The 23,733-nt window shown below is 35.4% G+C and overlaps 3 protein-coding genes across 6 annotated transcripts; all 3 read left to right on the top strand.

Annotated features, from left to right (window-relative positions):
* Window positions 1-897: 897 nt before the first annotated feature.
* Window positions 898-6,989, top strand: LOC120005051 (patatin-like protein 6). Of its 2 annotated transcripts, XM_038854481.1 has the most exons (3): window positions 898-2,574; window positions 4,354-4,632; window positions 6,245-6,989. In XM_038854481.1, the coding sequence occupies exons 1-2, from the start codon at window positions 1,453-1,455 to the stop codon at window positions 4,621-4,623; spliced, it is 1,392 nt and encodes a 463-aa protein (XP_038710409.1). In that variant the 5' UTR covers window positions 898-1,452; the 3' UTR covers window positions 4,624-4,632; window positions 6,245-6,989. The 2 variants fall into 2 exon arrangements, with proteins under 2 accessions (XP_038710409.1, XP_038710408.1); XM_038854480.1 differs by lacking the exon at window positions 6,245-6,989 and having other exon boundaries at window positions 4,354-6,234.
* A 1,718-nt stretch (window positions 6,990-8,707) lies between these two features.
* On the top strand, window positions 8,708-10,193 carry LOC120005078 (putative F-box/FBD/LRR-repeat protein At1g78760). Of its 3 annotated transcripts, none has more exons than XM_038854523.1 (2): window positions 8,708-9,113; window positions 9,251-10,193. In XM_038854523.1, the coding sequence occupies exons 1-2, from the start codon at window positions 9,051-9,053 to the stop codon at window positions 10,184-10,186; spliced, it is 999 nt and encodes a 332-aa protein (XP_038710451.1). In that variant the 5' UTR covers window positions 8,708-9,050; the 3' UTR covers window positions 10,187-10,193. The 3 variants fall into 3 exon arrangements, with proteins under 3 accessions (XP_038710451.1, XP_038710452.1, XP_038710454.1); XM_038854524.1 differs by having other exon boundaries at window positions 8,711-9,113; window positions 9,260-10,193; XM_038854526.1 differs by having other exon boundaries at window positions 8,727-9,113; window positions 9,263-10,193.
* A 9,674-nt stretch (window positions 10,194-19,867) lies between these two features.
* Window positions 19,868-22,684, top strand: LOC120006201 (putative serine/threonine-protein kinase). Its single transcript, XM_038856146.1, has 6 exons — window positions 19,868-20,093; window positions 20,651-20,769; window positions 20,910-21,120; window positions 21,210-21,447; window positions 21,563-21,713; window positions 22,170-22,684. The coding sequence occupies exons 1-6, from the start codon at window positions 20,027-20,029 to the stop codon at window positions 22,464-22,466; spliced, it is 1,083 nt and encodes a 360-aa protein (XP_038712074.1). The 5' UTR covers window positions 19,868-20,026; the 3' UTR covers window positions 22,467-22,684.
* The last annotated feature ends 1,049 nt before the right edge of the window (window positions 22,685-23,733 follow it).

Genomic DNA, 23,733 nt, shown 5'->3' with positions numbered 1-23,733 from the left:
AGACATGATTTGAATTGGCTTGGCTTGTCATCAACTACTCTTTTTTCAACAGAAAAGATTGATTCAGAAATGAGGTGTTGCTCAGCGTACCCAATTCCTATAACCGGATACATCCCCATTAGTGCGTCTTCATTCTTTCGGTCTAAATGTTCACAACCAATCCGCAATTGAGAAACCAAGCCAAACCTTCATTATTCGGTTTTTTCAATTTTGGTTTTGGATAATATTAATATATATTATATATTTATTATAGTGTGTATATATATATAAGTTACATATTGGGATTGTTGAGATATCATGGGAGATCAAATAGTATTTGTAAACTCTGATTATGTGTCCGTAACAAATTATAAATTAAGATTAATTAATTAAAATTCATGGTGACTTTATCATTTTAAAATTCACATAAATTAAGAATGATTGTTGCTAAAACGAAAGTGAAGAGATGTTATTATGTATGCTTTATTTTCTTTTTTTTTCATAATTATATTATTTCTCTTGATCTTGTATATTTATTTTTCTTTAACGTGATGAGATAATAATAATATATTTATTATCAATATGAATTTTTATCAAATTTTGTTAGATGGGGTTTGAGTCGATCATGAACTATTTTCTCCCTCTATTTGAGATTTATTCACACTTCTTAAATTTCAGTCAAAATCGAAAACCGATTCGATCAAAAAATATGGTTATTTCAGTTTAATTATTCATACATATATGATCCAATTATGATCCGGACATTTCGATTTCGATTAAAAATCAAATCGAAAACCGAATGGACACTTCTACTCCAAACAAATTGGTGACGTTAAAATGGCATGAACCAGGGTTAAAATGGGTACTGTAACATCTACCATACCATTGTATAACGTGTCCACTTAGAAAGATTAGGAGAGAGAAACAAGAGAGAGAATGGGTTTACAAAAACCCAAAGCTTTTGTTTGTGGATTTTGAAAGGTCCATAAACAGACATACTCTGCAACTGCTGTGTTCTTGCCTTCTTTTACCTCCTCTCGTTATTTTGGCTTCTTTTGGGGTTTTGCTTGGCTGGAACGGCTGTTTATTTGGTTAATCTTTTGATGTTATCTCTTTGGCGTGCTCTGTTAAAACCATAGAAAACGAGAAAACACGCACACACAGAGAACGGGGAGGGTACTAAGACACAGAGAGAAAAAAAGTGTAGGATTGGAGAAAGGGATTTCTTTCGTCTTCTTTTCTGTTTGTTGTCACGACTGATTGGTTATTAGGTTCAACGAAACTGATAGCGGGCGGAATTATCAATGGAAGTCGTGGTTGGGGAAATAAGAGCAATGGTTCCTTCGTGTCTTTCTTAAAAGCTAAACCACGAAACAATCGTGATTTTGGCGTTAATGTCAAGTTGAATTCGTGTGCAATTACATAGACAAGAGGCAGGGCACAACCGGATATATTGCAGAAGCTCCGTTCAGAATGGCTTGTAATCTATCGGAAATGCAAGAGCCGAGCATAGACACTGATAAGTTGAGCTACGAAATTTTTTCCATCCTTGAAAGTAAATTTCTTTTCGGCTATGACGATCAAATGCTATGGGTGCCCAAACAGATCCCTCCGCCGGTGACTGACTCGAAACCGACGGAAACGGTCGCCGTTGATAACAGCGTCTCAGCAATCAAGAACCAAAGGGGGAAAATCTGCATTCTCAGCATCGACGGTGGCGGTTTGCGGGGGATTCTAACAGGGAAAGCTTTGGCATACCTGGAACACGCTCTAAAGGCCAAGTCCGGTAATCCCGACGCCAGAATTGCAGATTATTTCGATGTTGCTGCAGGTACGGGTATCGGCGGCATATTCACCGCGATGCTGTTTGGCACCAAGGATCATAACTTTCCAATTTTCGAGGCAGATGACACGTGGCGTTTCCTGGCTGATCAAGGGAAGCAATTTTACCGTTCCAGTTCCGGCGGTTCCGTTAATGGATGTGGCTTTTTGAAGCGGCTTATTAAAGGTGCCGGTTCGACCGGGTCGCCCACCGCCAGTTTAGAGAAAGCGGTGAAGGAAGCATTCACCGACAATGACAAAGGCCGAAGCCTTACTCTGAAGGACACGTTGAAACCGGTATTAATCCCATGCTTCGACCTATCAAGTACGGCCCCCTTTTTGTTCTCCAGAGCCGACGCTTTAGAATCGGACAGTTTCGACTTCCGGCTCTGGGAGGTCTGCCGGGCGACATCAGCCGAACCGGGGCAGTTCGAACCGGCTTTAATACGATCCGTGGATGGACGGACAAGTTGCGTAGCTGTTGACGGCGGTCTGTCTATGAGTAACCCCACCGCCGCCGCAATCACGCACGTGCTACATAACAAGCAAGAGTTTCCATTCGTGAGAGGAGTGGAGGACTTGTTGGTGCTGTCTCTTGGAACGGGTCAACTAGTCGAGGTTAGCTTTGAATACGACCAGGTCAAGAACTGGAAGGTCAAAGACTGGGCTCGACCAATCGCTCGAATATCCAGTGATGGCTCCGCTGACTCGATGGACCAGGCGGTGGCCATGGCGTTCGGTCAGTGTAGAAGCAGTAACTACGTGCGTATTCAGGTACGTAGCGCGTGCGACCCCAGTACATTTAATTGCGTAATTCTTGTCTTCTTTTTGACATACTCGAGACAGTTTTAGCCAGGCTGGTTATGGGTTAAGGAGATTGTCTTTTACTGTAGATAGCAGTGACACTAATATTTTGTGCCTTCTACGTGTTTGTGTTTGTGCTTGTGCGTGAACGAGTTTTGGCTCATGCGATTGAATATGTAAAATTTGGTTTGGGACCAATTGTGGATTTTCTTGATACCTGGGAAACATGGAGTTCCAAAGCGTCCAAGCGGAGCCAATGCGGGGCATGTGTGTGTCCCTCTGTGGGTGTTGGTTTGCGCCCGTCGGTTGTCCTGGGCATTGTTTACTTGGCCAACCCATGCATTTCTGTTTCTTGTATTCTAGTTGCATACAAATTACAATTTAGTTCATGTCTGTTTGCTTTGCGTCGTTTAGCATTTTCATTGAAAGCTGCTGGCCCTTTGCGCCATTTAGGGACAAAGTTGCTGTATTCTCTCTTGGCATTAGTTTCCTTTGGCTTTTAATGCTTTTACTCATATTGCTCAGTCTCACTCAATTTGCTGTCTCCTAAATTTGTTGCCGTAATCATTTTGAGAATTAATTACAGACACAGGCAAAAACAAATTTATTTCTTTGGCAATTGAAGCCCCGTAGTGGTTGGGGGCAGACTTGGATGACTGGGTATTATCTTTAAAAAGATTTTCTACAACCATCAAAATCACAAATAAGTATGAATAATTAGCTTTTAGTTAATAAAAGGGGACAAGGGGGAATCTTTGTGACCCTTTTACTAATACAATTAGTAGTTAAAATTTGCTGTCGGGCAAGCTGTTTGATTTGTTAAGTTGGTCTCTTAGCCATAATGAGTGGCCAGAAGTGCCATTCATGATTCTTGTTCACATATATTAGATCAAAGAAGGAAAAACATAATTAGCTTACCTTTTATTACTAGGGATGCTTTCATCAGTGTACCAGGTTGTGGTTCTGATTTTGCAATTCTTGTTCTGTATTAACGTTAGGTAGCTAGAATGCTACATCAACCAGGGCGGGGACCCTTTTATTTGAATGGAACACATATAATCAGTCGTTGCTAAATCAATTTTGTAGATGGAAGTGGACACTCTACCCAAAGAAAAGAATCTAGTGTGATCCTAATTGCTCTTTTCTCCTCATTGAATTAAAAAAGAAAGAGTTACTACTTACTTTACTAGGCTGCAACTTTGTGCCATCACCACTTTTTCGGTGTACTTGACGTTGCCAAAGAAGTGGGACAGAAATCGGGCTGTCCCATTAAAACCATGCACCACCAATATTGTTCTAATCTACCATTTCAATTAACCTATTCAAATTGATTAGCCCTACAGTGGGCAGATGTAGATTTAATTGAACCTAACTGCAAGAAAAGTAAAAGAAAGGGCTGAGAGCAGTTCTAGGCTACTAGGTTTGTGCCCACTTGAATTACTGTTCCATTTTATCTATTAAGTTAATAGATTATGTGTTGCTGTGATTTAGTCTTGAGATAAGTTCTTTGTTGATGTCTAACTGTAAAGATTTTCTGAGGGTGAGATTATTTTGGCGTAAATAACCCATCATGTATTTCTGTTGCTGAAAAACTCATATTTTCAGGGGCTAAGTGCAAATGTGAGCAATCGTATATTATACATTGAATCATGAGTATGAAAAGATCAATATGTTAACATGCATTGGGAAATTATACAATGGTGTAAATATTATATAGGCCTAATTTTTGTATTAATTTTGGTCTGGCAGGCCAATGGTTCGAGCTTGGGCATGTGTGGACCCAATGTGGATACAGATCCTAGCCCTAGCAATGTGAAGATGCTAATAGGAGCGGCAGAGGAAATGCTCAAGCAGAAGAATGTGGAGTCGGTGCTCTTCGGTGGAAAAAGGATTGGAGAGCAAAGCAACTTTGAAAAACTTGATTGGTTTGCAGGAGAACTTGTGCTTGAGCATCAGAGGAGGAGTTGCAGAATTGCTCCCACTGTTGCTTTCAAACAAGCTACCCCAAAGTCCTCCTAAGAGCCAAAGGTAAGCTTTTTATTTTCCATGCACAATTGAGTCACATAAATTTAATCCTGTCGGTTTAAACTTTAAAGATAGCATCCAAGTCGACCCAGTTTGAATCAAAATGATTAGAGATGCAACCACTCTCAATATAATATAGCAATGATGCAATGATTTTTTTGTAACTTTCAATTTTTTTGATGAGTCCCTATCTATTGGTTGAAAGGAAACCGAAAAAACTACCAAACGGCTACCCCAAACAACACATTTAGCTCATTCATCCTTCAATGTTTCTCTCTGCTGAGTGAACATCATCTTCTTGTGAGTCTCAATATATTGAAGCTTTATTTTTGAATGTCGTGGTCTTTTGAATAAATATGGTCATTGTTGTGCAACTTGACCAGAAGTTATAGGAACTGCCATCTAGCGTCCACCTGTGTGTGTTTGTCTTGACATTTCTCCTTTTTGATTCAAAACATATCCACTCTCCTAACAACTGGTTGTTCTACTTGGTTTTTTATACTGTTGTTTTAACATATAGTTGAGATTGAGAAACTTATTGTGTTTTATAGACGTGGGACAAGACAGACCCCTATTGTTGTCGGCCCACCGACATTGAATCATGAAATTTTGATGGGGGGATGGTATGCTATTTTGAATAAATGACCCCAAAGGTTTTTGAAGGGCATTTTAGTCATCTGGTAGAGAAACCAATCATTGAATTGAAAGAAGGCTTAGAGACATATCCATCAAGTCCGGGAAAAAAAAAGATTTTATCTTGTGATGTTGTGATGAATGGCTCAGTAAGTTCTTTTGCTTCTGTGCCTAGGACCCAAAGGACAGCTTTTGCTTTTCATGACCAAGAAAATCAAACCATATAAATATGGTTTGAAAAAAAAAGGGGCAATTTTTAAAACTTTATTGTAGCATTTCATGATTTACATTTGCCCTTTAATTTGTCTTTCACGAATCCATCTTGAATGTAGTTGTCCTTTCTGTTTTCTTTTTCACCCTTCAAACATACCATTGTCCTCCTCTTTGTTAAGCAACGGTTTTGAAATGTCACAGTGAGAAATAATTTTTGACTTCATTCTATTTAATTGTTTTTTGAGTTGCCATATTTGGACCTTCACAAATCACAACTACATAGGCATCCACAATGTTTTACTCATTAAGGATTATTTTGAGACAATAATATTGAATTAGACGATATGTGTGCAATTATCTTCATTCATTCTGTTTTCTGAAGAAAGAGTGTTCAGAACAAACGTTGCTGATAGTACGTAGTAGGGTTGAATTTATAGACTTTTCAATTAACTTTGATTCTTTGAATTCCAATAAGAGACTGTAGAAACCAAATATTTAAAATGAAAGCACTGAAAAAGCAGTTAGGTAATTTGTTTGTAAATCTTGAGTTGTTCTTTTGGTTGTACCTTGTAACCTTTCTTTTTTGGCATGGCTGTCTAGCATTAGTTCTAAAAGCCACAAAATATTTGGAAGCGTATGCTCAAAACACTTGGACTGGGATGTGATTTTCGAAAGCTTTTTTGCTGTTTATCCTTTGTAGCTGTGCAGATCACATGATTTTTTTTTTCTTAAAAGAATTACTTAACAGCTCTGTTTCTAACTTTTGCAGGTGAAAAATGAAAATATAAATAATAAAAAAAGAGAGGAGAAAACTGTAATATATAGGAGTTTTTTAGTTTTGCAAGTGAAGATGGGGAAGAGGAGCAAGGGGGAGAGAGTTGAATGAAAAGGACAAGTAGTGTAAAAAGGTTGAAGATCTTAGTGAGATAATATACTCATACTCTGCCCGCCAGTGGACAGGCATTGTGGTGTCCACTCAACCTTTCTACAGCCACCCACAATGCCCCAAGAAATAGAAAAAAAAGAAATCAAAGTATGCTCAGACTTTTTAAAGTTGAAAACCCACAAGTATCAAGTGTGACTCTTCATATTCTTTTTTGAGTTTGGGTATTCGTCTTCTTCTTCATCTTCTTTTCTTTTTCTTTTTTTGGATTACCATGAAAATGTAATTGTTTAGGGTCCTTAGAGTTGAACAAAGGTTGGGTAAGGTGTTGGTGGTGACATAGTTGATGCGACACCACCGCAAGGGTACGCCGCAAAGTTCCTAGTCTTTACTCTTTACCTTGTCTTCATTTATTTATTTATTTTTCATATTTTTCTTCTTGTCAGTAAAGATTGTATTACTATTAATTGATAAGTTTTATCAAAGTGGATGTACTCTTCTTGTAAGCCACCCACTACGTCATCCGATGCGAATGTGACATATAGAGTGGGCCAATATGGTTGATGGAGTTTAAACTCGTTTTTAGAAGTGAATTTATTAATTTTTATTTGTAATGAGGATTTGGGGTTCGGTTGAAAATGTTAATATCAATAAATTGTTCAGTTTCTTTCTGCTTCTTTTTTATAATTCTCATCCGGCAGCATTACGTGCCTATAATAAAATCATCCATAAGTATTCATAATAATCTATGTGGTATATTTACCAAGCAATATGACATATAAAGTGTAACATGCATTGTTTTTTTTTTTATAAAAATACCCTTAATTATTCAAAACAATTAATCTTGATGACATCAAACATAACAGTTTTTTACTATTTTTTTTCTTAAACAAAACTTTAAAATATTTTATTTCTCAAAATACATGTTAAATTTCGAAAAAAAATTACATATTCGGATTCAACATGTAAACCTCTTTTAAAAAGGAGTCATTGTTGATAGGTTTTACTTTGACGTTCTTAATTACATTATTTTTGAAATAGTGTATAATAATTTGTAACATTTAAAACAATGTTTTATTACATTGTGACAATCCTTTATTTCAATGTAATAACCTTCTAATTACATTGTTCTTACTACATATTGAAAACAATTGTAATGTGATTATTTGTATAGCATGAAAACCCTATTGTTTATTTTTTTAAAATGAATTATTTGTATGACATGAGAAATCTCATTATTTTATTATATTATTTTTGCAAGTGCTACCGATTCGCCTTTATTACTATAGTGTCTATTTGTTACATTAGATAATTATGATGGATTATCGGCACGTGTCCAGCTGCATCTTCTTTTTTTGACCGTTAAAAACGAAATTAGTTGGTCCATCTTCTTAAATAACACCTTATACAAGTGAGGTCTTACTTAAGGATACTTTAATTTAACAGATTTTTCGCTAGCGTTAATTTTTAGTTCACCAAACATTTCACGGCATTTTACACGGTTTTAAGCTCAGTTTTTTTCCCACAACTTTCATGTTAGCATTGAAACTTTTCACACTACCAAATGGAGTTACTCTACTTCTCCATTTATCTTCGTCTCCTCCTATCTTCCTCCGCTCGCTCAAGATTTTCATATTCGCCTCCTTATCTTCCTCCCATCCTCCGCTTCTCTTCCTCTCCTCCGGTGGTGTCGTAATGCAGGCAGATCAACAAAGGAAAAGGAAAAGACAAATCAAACCAACGTTTGATATAAAGAACACGAGAATCCACCCGAAACTTGAGAGAGACTCTCTAGGGTTTTCTGATATATTGATAGAATGAAAATATCATTTTTTTCAAAAAGTTACAAGACGGTCTTTATGTAGACGTAGAAACTTAACTACCAAGTAAATAACTTGTATCCTAAGAAAATTTAATAAAAAAATAAAATTAAAAAACTTAGGCTCCAAGTAAATTTACTCTCAAAGTTTTCTTGGCCATCAAGTAAACTAGATGGGTCTCCCAACATTGTGGGCTTAATTAATGGACTTTAAACAATGAGCCTTCTTATTCTACTTGTCCTACATTATGTCGGGATGGAGTCGCGACATGAGTGGGTCTCGTTGCCGTCGACGCTGCTTTTGGGGGCACCAGGATTTGTTCGTTTCTCGTGATTCTTTCAGGTCCATGTTGTGTCTTGGGGAGGCATGGTAGTTTTCTTGATTCGGGCTGAGATTGTGAAGCAAATGAATGTTGAAATGCTGCTTCTGAACTTTTAAGTTCTTAATATTTAATCTTGCCTTTATTAGTTTGCTTATATATATCACTGGATGTACCAAAAGCACGTCTGATAGTTAAGCACTGACGCTTGTATAATGCAAATATAACTAACTGACTAACTGCCTGGCCCAAAAACTAAAACAGTCCCATGAACCAAATCAACCCAAGCCCGGCACTACAAGTATAAAACCTTATTGCTAGGGCAGGGGCAGACTGAAAGGAAATTCTTGAAGACCCGAGGCGAAAGTTTTTTTTTGATAGGTGACCTGAGGCGAAGACACCGAAGAAGCACCAGGCGATGACCACCGGAGAAGACGATGCCCATCGGATTTAACAATTGCTAGTGTTTTCTGTCGAGGGTCAAAGTTTTTTTTTTTTTGCATATCTCATTCTTTCGGCATCTAGAACTTGTTTATTTATTATTTGAAGAGTGATGTTTAAGCTTATAACGGGAAGAAGGTGGGTAGAGAGATCTGTCCGTGCAAAAAAACAGGAGGTACTCGGAATTCCATGACTATGCTTTCAACTTTTCTCTTTTCTTTCTGTGTTTTGGATACATCTTTCGTCTTGAATTTGAATATTTTTTCTGATATCTTTATAAGATGTCTAAATTATTTTCTTTTGTTTTTTTGGATCTGGGAGAAGAGAGAATATGACATAGAGGAGGATAAGTTAAGTGGATTACCAGATGAAGTTCTATTGTCCATTCTGTCTCTCTTGTCATTGAAAGAAGCAGCAAGGACTAGTGTCCTTGCACGACGATGGCGCAGGGTTTGGACTTTTATTCCCATATTGAATTTTGATGCTTCACCGGCCTTACTTGCCCTGAAGGAACGATGGAGAATGGTAGGATCCTTTGATAACAAGATGCTTGCTGTGGAAAGGGATAAATATGTCGATTGGGTAAATCTTGCCTTGGAGGCATATCAGGGATCTTCCATAGACGAACTTCGGGTTCGATTTGATTTGGATGAAATTCATAGTTATGATATTGACAAATGGGTTTACTTTGCAATTGAAAAGAAAGTTAAACGGCTGGTGATGAAGTTTCAGAAGTGCATGGCTTATGTGTATAATGAAAAGGTTTACTCTTTCCCCCCATTACGTGACACTTTTAAGACGCTGCATTATTGTAGATCCCTTATAGCTCTAGAGTTGAATTGTGTAAACATAAGTGGAGGTGTTGTTGAATACTTTATAGCTAGTTGCCCATATCTTAGGCAATTATCAGTTAAATATTCAGATTCTCTTGCTGATCTTAAAGTTTCTGGGGAATCACTTTGCTTGGAGTACTTGAAGATAGTACGTTGCAACAAATTGAAAAGCATATATATCTCTGCAGAAAATCTCTTATCATTTGTGTATTCTGGTCCTACGATAAAGATCTCTTTTGCGAATGTACCCAACCTTGTCGAACTATCTTTTGATCGGATTTATGCTCTACGTTACTTACCTCAGGCTTCAAATTTTGCAGCTCAACTAGTGACACTTGAACTAAAAGTGCTAATGCCCGAGGTTAGCATACTAAATTATGTTTTCTTAGTTTTTGTTCCCCTAGATTTCTTTTGATTGGAACGGGTCAAACTCCCTTTGCTTGCACACCTCAAGAATTTTAAATTGAAGGCTTCTGCATGTGATGCTGGTAGTCTTCTTTTTTTTCCTCAATTGATAGAGGCAGCTCCTTCTTTGAGTAGATTTACATTGGAGGTAAGTGTTATTTGCTCCAAACTTTCATTGGGTATATATTTAGTACTTGAGTTTTTTTTGTTTTTTTGACAAAGCCAAGTTTTAGTTTTAGACTAGGTCCATTATATCTTGCATTGAATAATAAATCATATTCCTAACACTATCATGTGAATTTTATTTTTAAGGAGCGTATTTTCTTTTCTTTTCCCCTCAAAATAACCGAAGTGTAATTTGGTTCGCTATTGCTACAGTTTCTTTGGTTGGAGAGTTCTTTGGTGAAAACTCGGAAGCGAAAGAAAACCCCAAACCTTCTACACCACTGCCTTAAAGTAGTGGAACTTGTTGGCTTTGTAGGACAGGCTATTGACATGGAATTTGCAATGTATTTGCTCAAGAATGTCACTGCGTTGGAGAAAATCGTCATTGATCGTCTGCATCCAGGTTTGGTAGGACACCCGTTGACGGACCAAAAACTGAAGGAAATACAAACTATCAGGCAGCGAGTAATGGAACTCAAATCTAAATTTTCCCTGGGAGACAGATTAGTACTTCGTAATTTTTGAATTGCAGTTTTAGTTATATATCTATCTTTATATTGTGGTGATTTTTAAATTTAGCATAAGATTTGGAAAGTAACAATGATCTTTATGCTTTTGTTTGCTCAATATGCTTTGAAAATTTAGTTGTGAAAGCACAACATTTTTCTTGTTTTAGTATTCATCACTGATTCCTTGAATCCATAATACATTCTAGAAAAACACAATTGTTCCTCCAATCCCCAAATTTTGATACCTTGAGCCATCTAATCACAAACCCTTCGCAATTTCAAGCTCTCCCTCCTCTCCAATCGCAGGCACTCTGTATCTAGTTTTTTTACTTTAGCCTCAATGGCATTTTCGGTGATTCCACTTCAATACCAAATCCCTGAATTGCCCCTCTCCACTCTGGTCTTAAGTTGCCGTCTTTCCGGCAGTGGAGATGGTGGCGTCACCGGGACTTTTACCTCAACATGTATACGGAGAAGAAATCCGACAAGGTCGATCCAAACGAGCAGCGGTTATCAAAGTGGCTGAATTGTGTGCTCTCCGACGAACCTCTAATTGAGCCCCGTGTAATCGACCAACTGGGGAACATATTCAACAAGAGTCCTCATGTTTGGTTTGTCATGAGGAGTTGAAAGACTGATAGAATGGTGACTAATGGGAGTTAGTGGCATTGAGGGGAGAGGATGGAAGAGGAGAGGGGAAAAACCAGAGATAAGAAGGTGAAGAAGGAATGGGAATGTTGTTGTGGGTGTGACTGGGGGTTGGGAGGAGGTTGACCTGGTGATAGATTCATCACAAGTGAGTGGAGCGAAGCGCATCATGATTGATGACTTTAGTTTGTTACTTGAATAGAATAATAATCAGGAAGTTTGTTCTGTTCAGACCATAATTGCTGTATTTTATGAAGTTATTGTTCAATTCCATTGAGAGTTGTTTATTTCTTTTCATTTATCCCAATTTCTACATCAACCGAACTTCCAATAAACTTTAGTTTGAGTCAAAATGATTAGATGCAACCACTCTCAATATAATATAGCAATGATTTTTTTGTAACAACTGGTTGTTCTACTTGGTTTTTTGTACTGTTGTTTTAACATATAATAGTTGAGATTGAGAAACTTAAAGGCGTGGGAGAAGACAGACCCCCTACTGTTGTCGGCCTATCGACATTGAATGATGAAATTTTGATGGGGGGAATAGTATGGTATTTTGAATAAGGGACAGACCCCAAAAGGTTTTTGAGAGGGCATTTTAGTCATCCGGTGGATAAAACTAATCATTGAACTGTGCGAATTAGGCTTAGAGACAAAAATCCTTCTATTCCAGGACAAAAAGATTTTGTCTTGTGAAGTTGTGATCATATTTTTGCTTTTCATTAGCCAAGAAAATCATACCATATTTTGTAATTTTCTTGGTTTACAAAAGGGGCAATTTTTTAATCTTAATTGCAGCATTTCATGTTTTACATTTGCCCTTCAATTTGTCTTTCACGAATCCTTTATGAATGTAGTGGTCCTTCTTGTTTTCTTTTTCACCCTTCAAACGTAGTTTTTCTACTTTGATGGGTGAATTTTATTAAGCAGCATTTTTACAAAATTAAAATGTCGCCGTGAGAAATAATCTTCAACCTTCATTCTATTTAATGGGTTTTGGGAGGTAGATCAATAGTATTAATATAGTCATGGCATATTTGGACTTTCACAAATCAAAAGTACATAGGCATCCACAATAGCTTTCTTGCTGCTGTTTATCCTTTGTAGCTGTGCATATCACATTCTTTTTTTTTTTTGTTCTTTAAAAGAATTACTTAACAGCTATGTTTCTCACTTTTGCAGGTGAAAAATGGAAATATAAATAAATAAATAAATAAAAACAAGAAGAAAAGAGTAATATAGCAGTTTGTTTTTAGTTTTGCAAGTGAAGAACTGGATGGGAAAGAGAAGAGGAAGGGGGGAAAGAGTTGAATGAAAAGGACAGTAGTGTAAAAAGGTTGAGGATGTTAGTGAGATAATATCCTCATACTCTGCCCGCCAGTGGACAGGCATTGCGGTGTCCACTCAACCTTTCTACAGCCACCCACAATGCCCCAAGAAATAGAAAAAAAAGAAATCAAAGTATGCTCAGACTTTTTAAAGTTGAAATCCCACAAGTATCAAGTGTGACTCTTCATATTCTTTTTGAGTTTGGGTATTCGTCTTCTTCTTCTTCTCTTTTTATTATTACCATGAAAATGTACTTTAGTTGAACAAACTTTGGGTAAGGTTTTGGTGACATAGTTGATGCGACACCACCAGAATGATATCCAAAGTTCCTTCCTTGTCTTCATTTCTTTTTCATCTTTTTTTTCTTGTCAGTAAAGATTTGTAATAATTGATAAGTTTTATCAAAGTGGGTGTACTCTTCTTCTAAGCCACGCACTACATCCAATGCGAATGTGACATATAGCGTGAGCCAATATGGTTGATGGGGTTTAGACTCCTTTTTAGTAGTGAATTTATTAATTTATATTTGTAATGAGGATTTGGGGTTCTGTTGAAAATGGGCAAAAATGTATTTTTTGTCCCTTAATTATTGGATGAGTTTGATTTTCATCTTTGAGTTTTTTTCCTTCCATTTTCATCCGTCAACTATTAGAAAGTGTCATTTTCGCCCTTTAAGTGAGATAGATGTCGGACAATGCTTGCATGACACTTATGTAGCACGTCGGAGAAATCTAATTTGAGGTATAATAGGATGCCACATTAGGTTTTTCTGTCACTGAATTTATTCGAGGGACAAATGAGGTACTTTTTCATAGTTGGGAGATGAAAAAGGAGGAAAAAAAAAACTAAGAGAAGAAAATGAAACCCGATTAATAATTGAGAGATGAAAAATAACATTTTACTGTTGAAAATGTTAATACCAATAAATTGTCAGTTTCCTTTCTGTTTTAATTCTAATTCTCCTTTGAATTTGTGTATGTTGTTTTTGCGTATGACATTACCACTCTTTGGAGCTATTACTTATTTCCAAGTGAATTGGGTAAAATCAATCAGGTAAATTATAAACATGGATTTGATAGGAATTGATCGCACATTCTTACTTTTTCCCATCAATACCAGTATACCACGTGTGTAATCCAAGAAATGTTCGGCAAAATCAAACAACAAATATGAGGGGGGGAAAGGGTTGCTCTTGACCTCTATTATACCAATACTAATTACGGAAAATTATGCGATTTTTCTAACTACGTAACGTGATTGAGTTGCTCGTGACCCATACTAAGCCGTATGGTTTTGTTTCTCAAGGCTAATCTTTGAGCCATAAGAATCGATCTTAGTAGGGTATGAAGTTTGGTCATTCTGCACTTTACTTCTTCTCTGTGATGCGGAATTTAGAGCATTGAAATCCTTTGTCATTCAACAGTACGCTCAGTACCACCAAACTTTACACTGTAAAGATTTATGACCCCGTTCACATGAGCCGAATACTATAGTCTCCTCCTCTTGAAGGCTCACGTCCTCCTGAGTTTCACACCTCCAAATTCTAGGAGCCCGATTCCGATACCAACTAAATAACCTCCTAGGATTATTATAATTTAAAAGTCTTTTTTTTAAGGTAAGTTGGAATGGGGGATTGAACCTATGAGTTTGTTAATGGTCATTGTAACAACTCACCCCTCTCTTAGCCTTGTAAGATATTGTCTTATTTGGATAAACTCATACTAACCTACACGGTTTTGTTTGCAAGATCCATTTTCGAGCCTTGAAAAACAATCTTACTAGGTTAGGAAATTTGACCCTTATGCACTTCACTTGTTTCCTTAGGCAATGTAGGATTTAGAGCATTGAGCCTCATTGTCACTCGATAGTTCGCTCAATACTACCAAACTTGACACTGCAAAGCGAGGCTTGTGGTTTCGCCCATATGATCCAAATACTACAATATCCTCCTCTTAAAGGCTCACGTCCCCATGAGTCCCACACCTACAACCCTTGGGCGAATTGAACCTATGACTTGATCAATGGTCATTGTAACAAACCACCCCTCCCTAAGCCTAGTAAAATATTGTCTACTTTGATTCATCACATACTTAACCAAATGGTTTTGCTTCTTGAAGCCCATCTTTGAGCCCTGAAATCTGTCTTACTGGGTTAGGAAGCTCGTCCATTACAATTAAATTTGACACTATAGAGGCTTGTGGCCTGTTCACACGAGCCATGTACTATAGTCTCCCCCTCCCCTTCAACGGCTCATGTCCTTATTAGTACCACACCTCCAACCCTAGGGCCTCTATTCCAATATCAACTGTAACAGCCCGCCCCTCCTTGGGTCTAGTAAGATATTATCTACTTTGAGTCAATTCATACTAGCCCGTGCGATTTTGCTTCTCAAAGCCCATCTTTGAGCCAGTCTTACTAGGTTGAGAAGTTTAGTATATTATATTATGTACTTCACTTCTTTCCCCTAGGCGATGTGAGATTTAAACTACTGATGAACCTATTCGTCACTCGGTAGCTCATCTAATACCACTAAACTTGAAACTGCAGAGACTTGTGGTCGCACCCACACGAGCCAAGTATTACAGTCATTAACATGAGATTTTATCCATTGAGATTAAGCCGTAATTATATAACATTTGAGATGCTAAGAGCAAAATCGTGCAGACCTTATCTATTTTGATTTTTTAGGTAAATTATTTTCCAAGATTACTTCATGCCATAATCAATTCAAAGATTAAGACTGTAAAAATGTGACACAAAATAAACTATAATGAGGAACAAAGACTTTAATTAGTTGGTATGACTAATGAGTTTCGACAATTATGGTGAAATAGTAGATGCATTGCATCAACTGAATCGAATACGTCACTTGCTATCACAATACCATGATGTCAACAATTCCAAAGGTGGAAATTTTTTTTCTATAAAATTAGGATTTTAAACCCAAGATTCATTCTTTGCGTCAGAAGTAAAATTAAAAAGGTTGAAATAATTTTATATTTCAACTGAGTACGTGAATTAAAGCAATATAATATGAAACAAATCAAAACCTAGAGTTGAACATTCTAAGAGTTTGTGTATGTATTTTATACCACCTTTGAATTTACGAGCATAAAATGGAGTAGAAGTAGATAATTTAATGATTAGTGCGGATGTATGAAGAATATTAGAATAAGATAAAGTGATTAAGTTGACTAAACTATCTAGCTAGTTACCAACTTACCACGCGATAACAAAATTCTTCTCCCGGTCACAAGGTAAGTGTTTCCAAAACATTGTGCTTAGGTTATCAAAACCATGATTAATTATGTTGTGCTCATATATAATACATAACCGTCCACCTCTCCATACTAGTAACAATTTGTCCGCTTTGAGCCAACCCATACTGACCTACATAATATTGTCTTCTCAAGCCCAACACAAGCTCATATTAGCTAGAGCCCATGAAAATCACTTGTTACTAATTTAAAAGTTCGGCATATTATACTTGTAAGGATAATGCTCGAGACCCTCATTTAATGTGAAGTGAGACCTACATGTATGTTTTTAATCAATGGTCATTTTAATACGATATAGATTTGTGGGTCTTTTGGGGGTCACAAAATAAGAGATGTAGCATTGTCTTGTTTGTAATTCACATCTTCCTCTGGGTGATGTGGGACAAGATACTTAGTCACATCATCTAATTCATCAAACTTGACACGACAAAGGCTTGTGGCTCTACCCATTCAAACGGTAAAAAATAAACATCAGATAAAAAATAAATAACTTTTGTGATAAACATCAGATAAAAAATAATTTATATGTTACGGCATTGGATGAGAGGCTCAATTACTGCCTGACCAAGTTGTGATAAGGTATTTCCAGAATCCAATTATGGTTGACTTTCATAGACCTTGACCGAGATTCTCATTAATGATTTGAAAATATCTGGTTGGGGCTTTGTCTTCATGACATAACTGATCAACAAACAGTAACGGTTGGTATCATCTTCTTTTATTCATAGTGTGTTTTGAATATAATTTCTTCAGTTTCTTTGTCCATTCGAGAACATCCGATGAAATTTCTTTGGTTCCTTTCTATGATTTACTTTCGAAAATATACTTTTTTTAGTTTTTTTTTAAGGCAATAACTATCAAAAATTCACACCCCATACATAATAATTATAGTATCTGCTTTGGGGTTTTGATTCTCATGGATACATTGGAATATTCGATTACCCTCACGGATTTTTTCCTCATGGGCCTAGCTATTGAGTCTTGGCCCAAGTCACTTAAACCCAACAAAAGGTCTAGTTAACATATAGGAGTGGGGTTTGCACATATAAATTACTCAGTTGAGACATACCCAAACGATGTGAGATATTTGTTCATAATAAGAAGTTTATGAATAGCAAAAGAAGATACAGTGATTAAAACAACCCTAAATATAAATTGATTCAGCACACCCCATTGACCTAACAGGCTAACACTAACATGAGGTTCATTCTCATTCTCATTCTCATTCCTGCGACAATCAAACGTAACCTAAAAGCAATGTTTTAAAAACCGGATTTCGGATCGTGCCGGTTGGCCACCGAAAACCGGTTTAACCGGTTTGACCGGTTTTATTTGATTAATTAAATTTTTAATAATTAATAAAAAATTATAAAAAACCTGTAAAAATACTAGAAAAATTAGAAAAATATTATAAATTAAAATGTATCCAAATAAATGATAACCACATAATAACACTCTTAATCTCAAATTAAACATAATATTACCAAATGTAATTTTCAATTAACAAACATTCTTATAAAAAATACAACATAACTATATAAATTATAAAAGTTCAAGTCTAACATAATCATTTAAATCTCAATTAGGTTCAACTTTTACTCTCTTTAAAAAAAATTACTTATTTTTTTATACATTTTTATTTTTTTTTATCAAAAAATTCTCAATTTTGAATTTTTCAAACCGGAGAACCGGTATTTATACCGAAAACCGGCCGGTTGAACCGGTATTTGACCAAACCGGTATTTTACCGATATTTTATTAAATCGTACCGGTGACCCCTCCGGTTTCCGGTTCAACCGGTTGAACCGGTATTTTAAAACACTGCCTAAAAGGCTACAATAAACTACCAAATCCAACTGGATATATAGTAAAATTAAGAAAAAAGAAAATCAGTCTAGGTATAGATGTATGCAGAACCAGCAACATATATTTAAGCCGTCCATTGAATTCGGGATTGTAGGCACCATAAGGAGACAAGCATGAGCCACTCCATAAGTCATGCCCACATCGTGCCATATTCAGGCCAGAGATACAGAGATCCAAATCCATTGACACCAAACTTTATATATATATATGTGTCGGCTGTTGTCTCTCCATATATATATATATATATATGGAGAGACAACTGCCGACACACCACCCAAGTGGATGTGTGGGTATGCTGTAGATAAACTATTTTGGATCACAAAAAAAAGAAAAAATTTGAAAAAAATTTGTTGCAAAGTAGAACAAGTAGGAGAATAAGATGAATACCAGAAAATAGAACCAAATCGGATATTCTTAGGTTTGCAATAGTAATGTCTTGAAACATATTTACACTATGCTCTCAAGATTCCTCAACAATTTTAATGGTGATTGACTAGTAAAATACAACATATGATTAATTAAAATAAAGCAATCTCCTCTTTTAATCCTTGTGAACAAAAACATTATATTTGTGTTTTATGAACTCGACGATATATTTTTGTTCGAAATAAACATCAAATTCAACATGAAAAAGACATGACAAATCGTTATATACAAACTCAAAATATTTTATGTCTCTCCCACAATGAATTTGATTTTTATTTCAGAATAAATTATATCATCGGATATATATATTTATTTATTGGAAAAAAGTTTATTGTGGCCACAACCGTTGGGAGACTATCAATTAGAAAAAATAGTACTTTTTAGACTTTTTTTGAAAATTTGTTTAGAGGAGATGTTGCCTGCAGGGATGTTCTAACTACAACACGTGGGGTGTGGATATTAAAATATTTAATCAAAATTAATCAAAACTAAAATAAAATAAGATTAATTGAACTTAAATAAGAATCTCAAAATTATAATTATTAATAACAATTTTTGAATGAAGAATTCTCACATGCGCACCAATTTTACACACTTATTTTTCAATCATTGATACGACGGATTCCACAGTAAGTCTGTGGCTCCTACTTTTATTGTAATTTATTACCGTCATTGGATTTCGAATGCGTAAAGTTAGCGCGCATGTGAAAATTCCTCATTTTTGAATATTTAAAACTTTTTAAACAACTACAAATAATTATACTTTTTATGATATTAGAATATAAATGTTCGAAATTTATGATGTTAGAAATCTAAATTTTCTATTTTGTTTTTTTAAAATGGGATGGGGATTCGAATCCTGATTACTAAAGTGATACATCATTTTTACCACTCCAATTTTTTCCTGAATTAATTCTCACATAGACAAAGTTATAAGAAAATTAAATACATTGCTGAGTTAAATTCGTGTAATGCACAGCCTTCAAGCTACTATAAAACCCAAAACCTAAATTTTGACAAATACATACATACGTACACACACACACAGAGATAATACAGTGAGAATAACTCCTGTTTCCCAATGTTGTTGACTCTCCATAAAAAGATGCAGTATTCAAGGCTTGCCGGCGGTGCACACACACAGCGAACAGGCCATTAATATGCGTAGCTTTCTTAATTTTGATTCGTGTGAAAGGATAAAGTAAAAAACGAAGCTGAACGGACGGGAGGAGGCTACTATATATATATATATAAACAATAGCAGCCTCAAGTGGAAAATGTCAATGTCCAAGTCAGTCAAGGGTGTGCGGGCGGATCTATTAACATTATACGGAGTATTTAGATTGAGACACTCACGGTTGCTACAATAATATTATTATATATCATACATTATTGACATTAATTAATGATGACTTTCTCATTGTATTTATCTTTATCATCACTATATAATGAACTTCTGCTCTCAAACCAGAACACTTCCTCTCTCTCTCTCTCTGGTTTCCAATCTATTGATGATTGAGTACATCTCCCTCCTACTCCTACTCCTCCTGCTCATAAAAAATCCAGTGTAAGACAAATTCAATACATGTGAGAGGGTTGAATTGAAGCAAGTGTTCGAAGAAAGATATGAAGTTCCTCTCCAAATGCTTCTCTTTTCCAACAGAAACCTCTACAGATCATAAAATCATCAGAGGTAATTAAAACCCAATTGTTTTTTTTTATATATATCTAGATGTTTATCTCATATGTGTTTTTTAACTCATTTAACAAGCTAATTTAGCTGCCATTGATACAAAATATTCTTTTTTTTTAATTGATTTCCCACATATATAGTTGAAATGTTTTAAATTTTCTTGGGTCACCTACATAAATTAATTATTTTAAGAAAGTAGATATACATATATATATATGCAGTCTTCTAATAATATTCCCTAACAAAAATAATTATTTATTAATTTAATATGCATTCAAAACCTTCCATTTCTGATTAGAGCTTTATGGAGTGCATACTTGTGTATTGTCAATTTTTTGGGGCTAACTCGAATGATTGTCATTTACTGTGTGATGGTAGTGATACTATTTTTTTTTAAAATTCATTCTAAGGCCGCCTTTAAGTACTTTTTCCTTTCCATATTTTCTTTGACTCACAATAAACAAATAGTAGTATAATTTGACCACTAATTAATTAAATAATTAAGAAACTGGCTGGGGTGGCTAACTAATTACATACATTAATTCATGGTTTATCAGGTCAGCAAATTTGTCCTAGTACTGTCCATGCTTTCTCCTACAAACAATTGCAACTTGCCACCAACCACTTTCATTCCTCTAATAAGATTGGTGATGGAGGTTTTGGCTCCGTCTATAAGGTATTATTTTTATTATTTTTATTATTATTATTATTATTATATGTATATGTATATATTGTCATTGCATTTGTATTATTTAATATTAATTAGTTAGCATTAGGTGATGAAAGTTTTCGTTGGATTAATTATAAATAAATTAGGGAAGGCTAGAAGATGGAAGATTGGTTGCAGTGAAAGTGTTCTCAATAGAATCAAGAAAAGGAGATGAAGAGTTCATGGCAGAGATAGCCTCAGTCTCCGACATTAGCCATGAAAATCTTGTTAGGCTTCATGGTGGTTGCATTGATGGCCCTTCAAGAATCATCGTCTATGACTACATGGAGAACAACAATCTTGCCCAAACCCTACATGGTAAGTAATTAATTAAACAATAATTATTAATTAATTAATTAACTAATTGTTATTTATCTAATTAGTCTATTTGATTGTGTTTTCTACAGGCGGGGAAAAAATTAGGGAGAAAATCAACTGGAAGATACGACGAGAAATCTGTTTAGGGATAGCGCGAGGCCTAACACATATACACGAGGAGGTTAAACCACATATTGTGCATAGAGACATCAAAGCTAGGAATGTACTTTTGGATCACAAATTTGTTCCTAAACTTTCAGATTTTGGTCTCTCCAAGCTTTTCTCGGATAACATTACACACATTAGTACTCGCGTCGCTGGTACATTGTAAGTAAATTCAATTATTATTATTTATTGTTTACTTTATATATATCTTGTAGCTGTTTTATTACAAAATTTATTGGGTTTGTGATTAATTTTGTTTGTTAAACAAATTAAATAGGGGGTATCTTGCGCCAGAATATGCGATTAGTGGACATTTATCTAGAAAATCCGACATGTACAGCTTTGGAGTGCTTCTGCTAGAGATTGTTAGTGGTAGAACTGCTGTTGATTTCGACATCCAACTCGGGGAACACTATCTTGTTCAAAAGGTAAATCTCAATACATTTTTTTTTTAAAACCGAGAATGATATCATATAAGTTTGTTTTTTGAATATTCGATATGGGTTTAAACTCAAGTCGTTAGACTCTCGCGCACATAAATATCTCACATGAAAACAAAATAAATTGGATTCAAACCTAACGCATGGGCACAAGTATATTTCTAGAAACATAAATGTTGAACCTTCAACCGCCCGTCTCACATAGTTAGTGCTGAAACAAGTTGGGCAACAACTTCCTATGTCAAAATCGGGCCGCCATGCTTTTGTCTCACTTTGATTATATTTTTGTCTTATGTGACTACATATATGTGTATATAGTATAGTTTTATATTTATTTATTCAATCGATTGGGACATGATCAATTTGATATTTGAACATAATTACAAATAAATTATTTCATAGGGTTATTATTAAATATGAAATTAATCAATTAATTTGGTGCAGGCATGGGATATGTACCAGGCTAACAAGCTTGAGGAACTAGTGGATCCGACACTAACTTGGAACTCCTCCGACATTATAGAAGCAGTGTTGTTCTTGAAAGTTGGGTTACTCTGCGTGCAACAGAAATGCCGGCGCAGGCCGAGCATGTGTGTGGCCGTTAAGATGATGAGAGATGAGATCGATATTAATGATGTGCAGATATCAGAGCCCGGACTCATTACTAATATCATGGACGTTAAAATAGGGAGAAAAACCTCCTCTCTACACAATCCAACTGTTTTGCCGCACCCCTTATGACAATAATAGGTGGTAAAAAAAAGGGGTAAAATTGGTGATTTTGTTACACCAATAAATTGTGGGGGATTAATGTTTGATAGGGTAAATCGAATTTCGATTTTTCAAATAGAAAGATTCATTAATTCTCTACTCAATCACTCATTGGTGGTTAGTCGTCAAACATGTAATACCTATGGACATTACAATAATAATATGATTTTTTGTTCTTGGAAGTTTTATTAACGTATTTCCTTCTCATACATGTATGTACTGTTAGGCCGGTTTGGTTTCAATGTAGTGTAATTGTAATAGATATTCTATTATGCGCAAAATTTTAACATGTATTGTGATTATAAACTTTATAATATATGTTAATATAAATATTGGTATTTGGTAATGTAATTATTAAAAAATTAAAATTAAAACCAAATTAAACTTCTTTTTTTGGTGAGGAAACACACCGAAAGTACAATTCATGGGCCACATGTAATACCTACAAATCACTGTACAGATTAAATCTTGTGTCAAAATTCAATGCGAAAATAAGAGTTAATTGAACTTTTCATCATTGAAAGATGTCTTTTGTTCCAACTCAGTCACCCAACTTCAGATTATTTCAACTTAGTCACCTAAAGTTCAGTTTGTTTCAATTTCATCACTTGTGTAGATTTTGGTAAAAACGAGCAGTTAAACATCCTACCTGGCATGTTGACCGCCATGTCCAACACTGATGTGGAATAAAAATGTGACATGCCACATGGAAAAAAATTCTGCAACAGAACATATCAAAATTCTACACCATAACAAAACAAATCCACCATATATAAATATCAAAATTCTTTACCTGCATATTACAAACCTGTATATGTAAAGATCAAAACTATGTACCTGCATTTTATAAACCTCTATATATAAAGATTAAAATTCCACCATAGCAGACCTATATATTCACCATATCATATTTGTTTCATAGGAGCAAGTCCAAAACAACATTATCCAGATACATAGGACATTATTCAGATGAGTCTCAAACACAAGTCCAAAACATATCCAGATGCATAGGAGCAAAAACATATCCAACAGATATTTACTAATCTAGTTAGCACGACCCTATTATTATAACTAATATGACTACTTCCTTGCTTTCATTATGAATTCCTGAGTTGCATTCAACATGGCAGTGTACCTAGCACTTGATTTTGTTATTTTTTCAGGGATGAATGATCCACCAAAGCTCAAATCCATTGGCTCTGTATGGAGCAAGATCTTCCAAAGGAGTGCAGCGACA

The sequence above is a fragment of the Tripterygium wilfordii genome, chromosome 9 (genome assembly GCF_013401445.1).
Source record: "Tripterygium wilfordii isolate XIE 37 chromosome 9, ASM1340144v1, whole genome shotgun sequence".
Taxonomy (NCBI): Eukaryota; Viridiplantae; Streptophyta; class Magnoliopsida; order Celastrales; family Celastraceae; genus Tripterygium; species Tripterygium wilfordii.
This window is presented reverse-complemented; position numbering and strand designations above follow the sequence as displayed.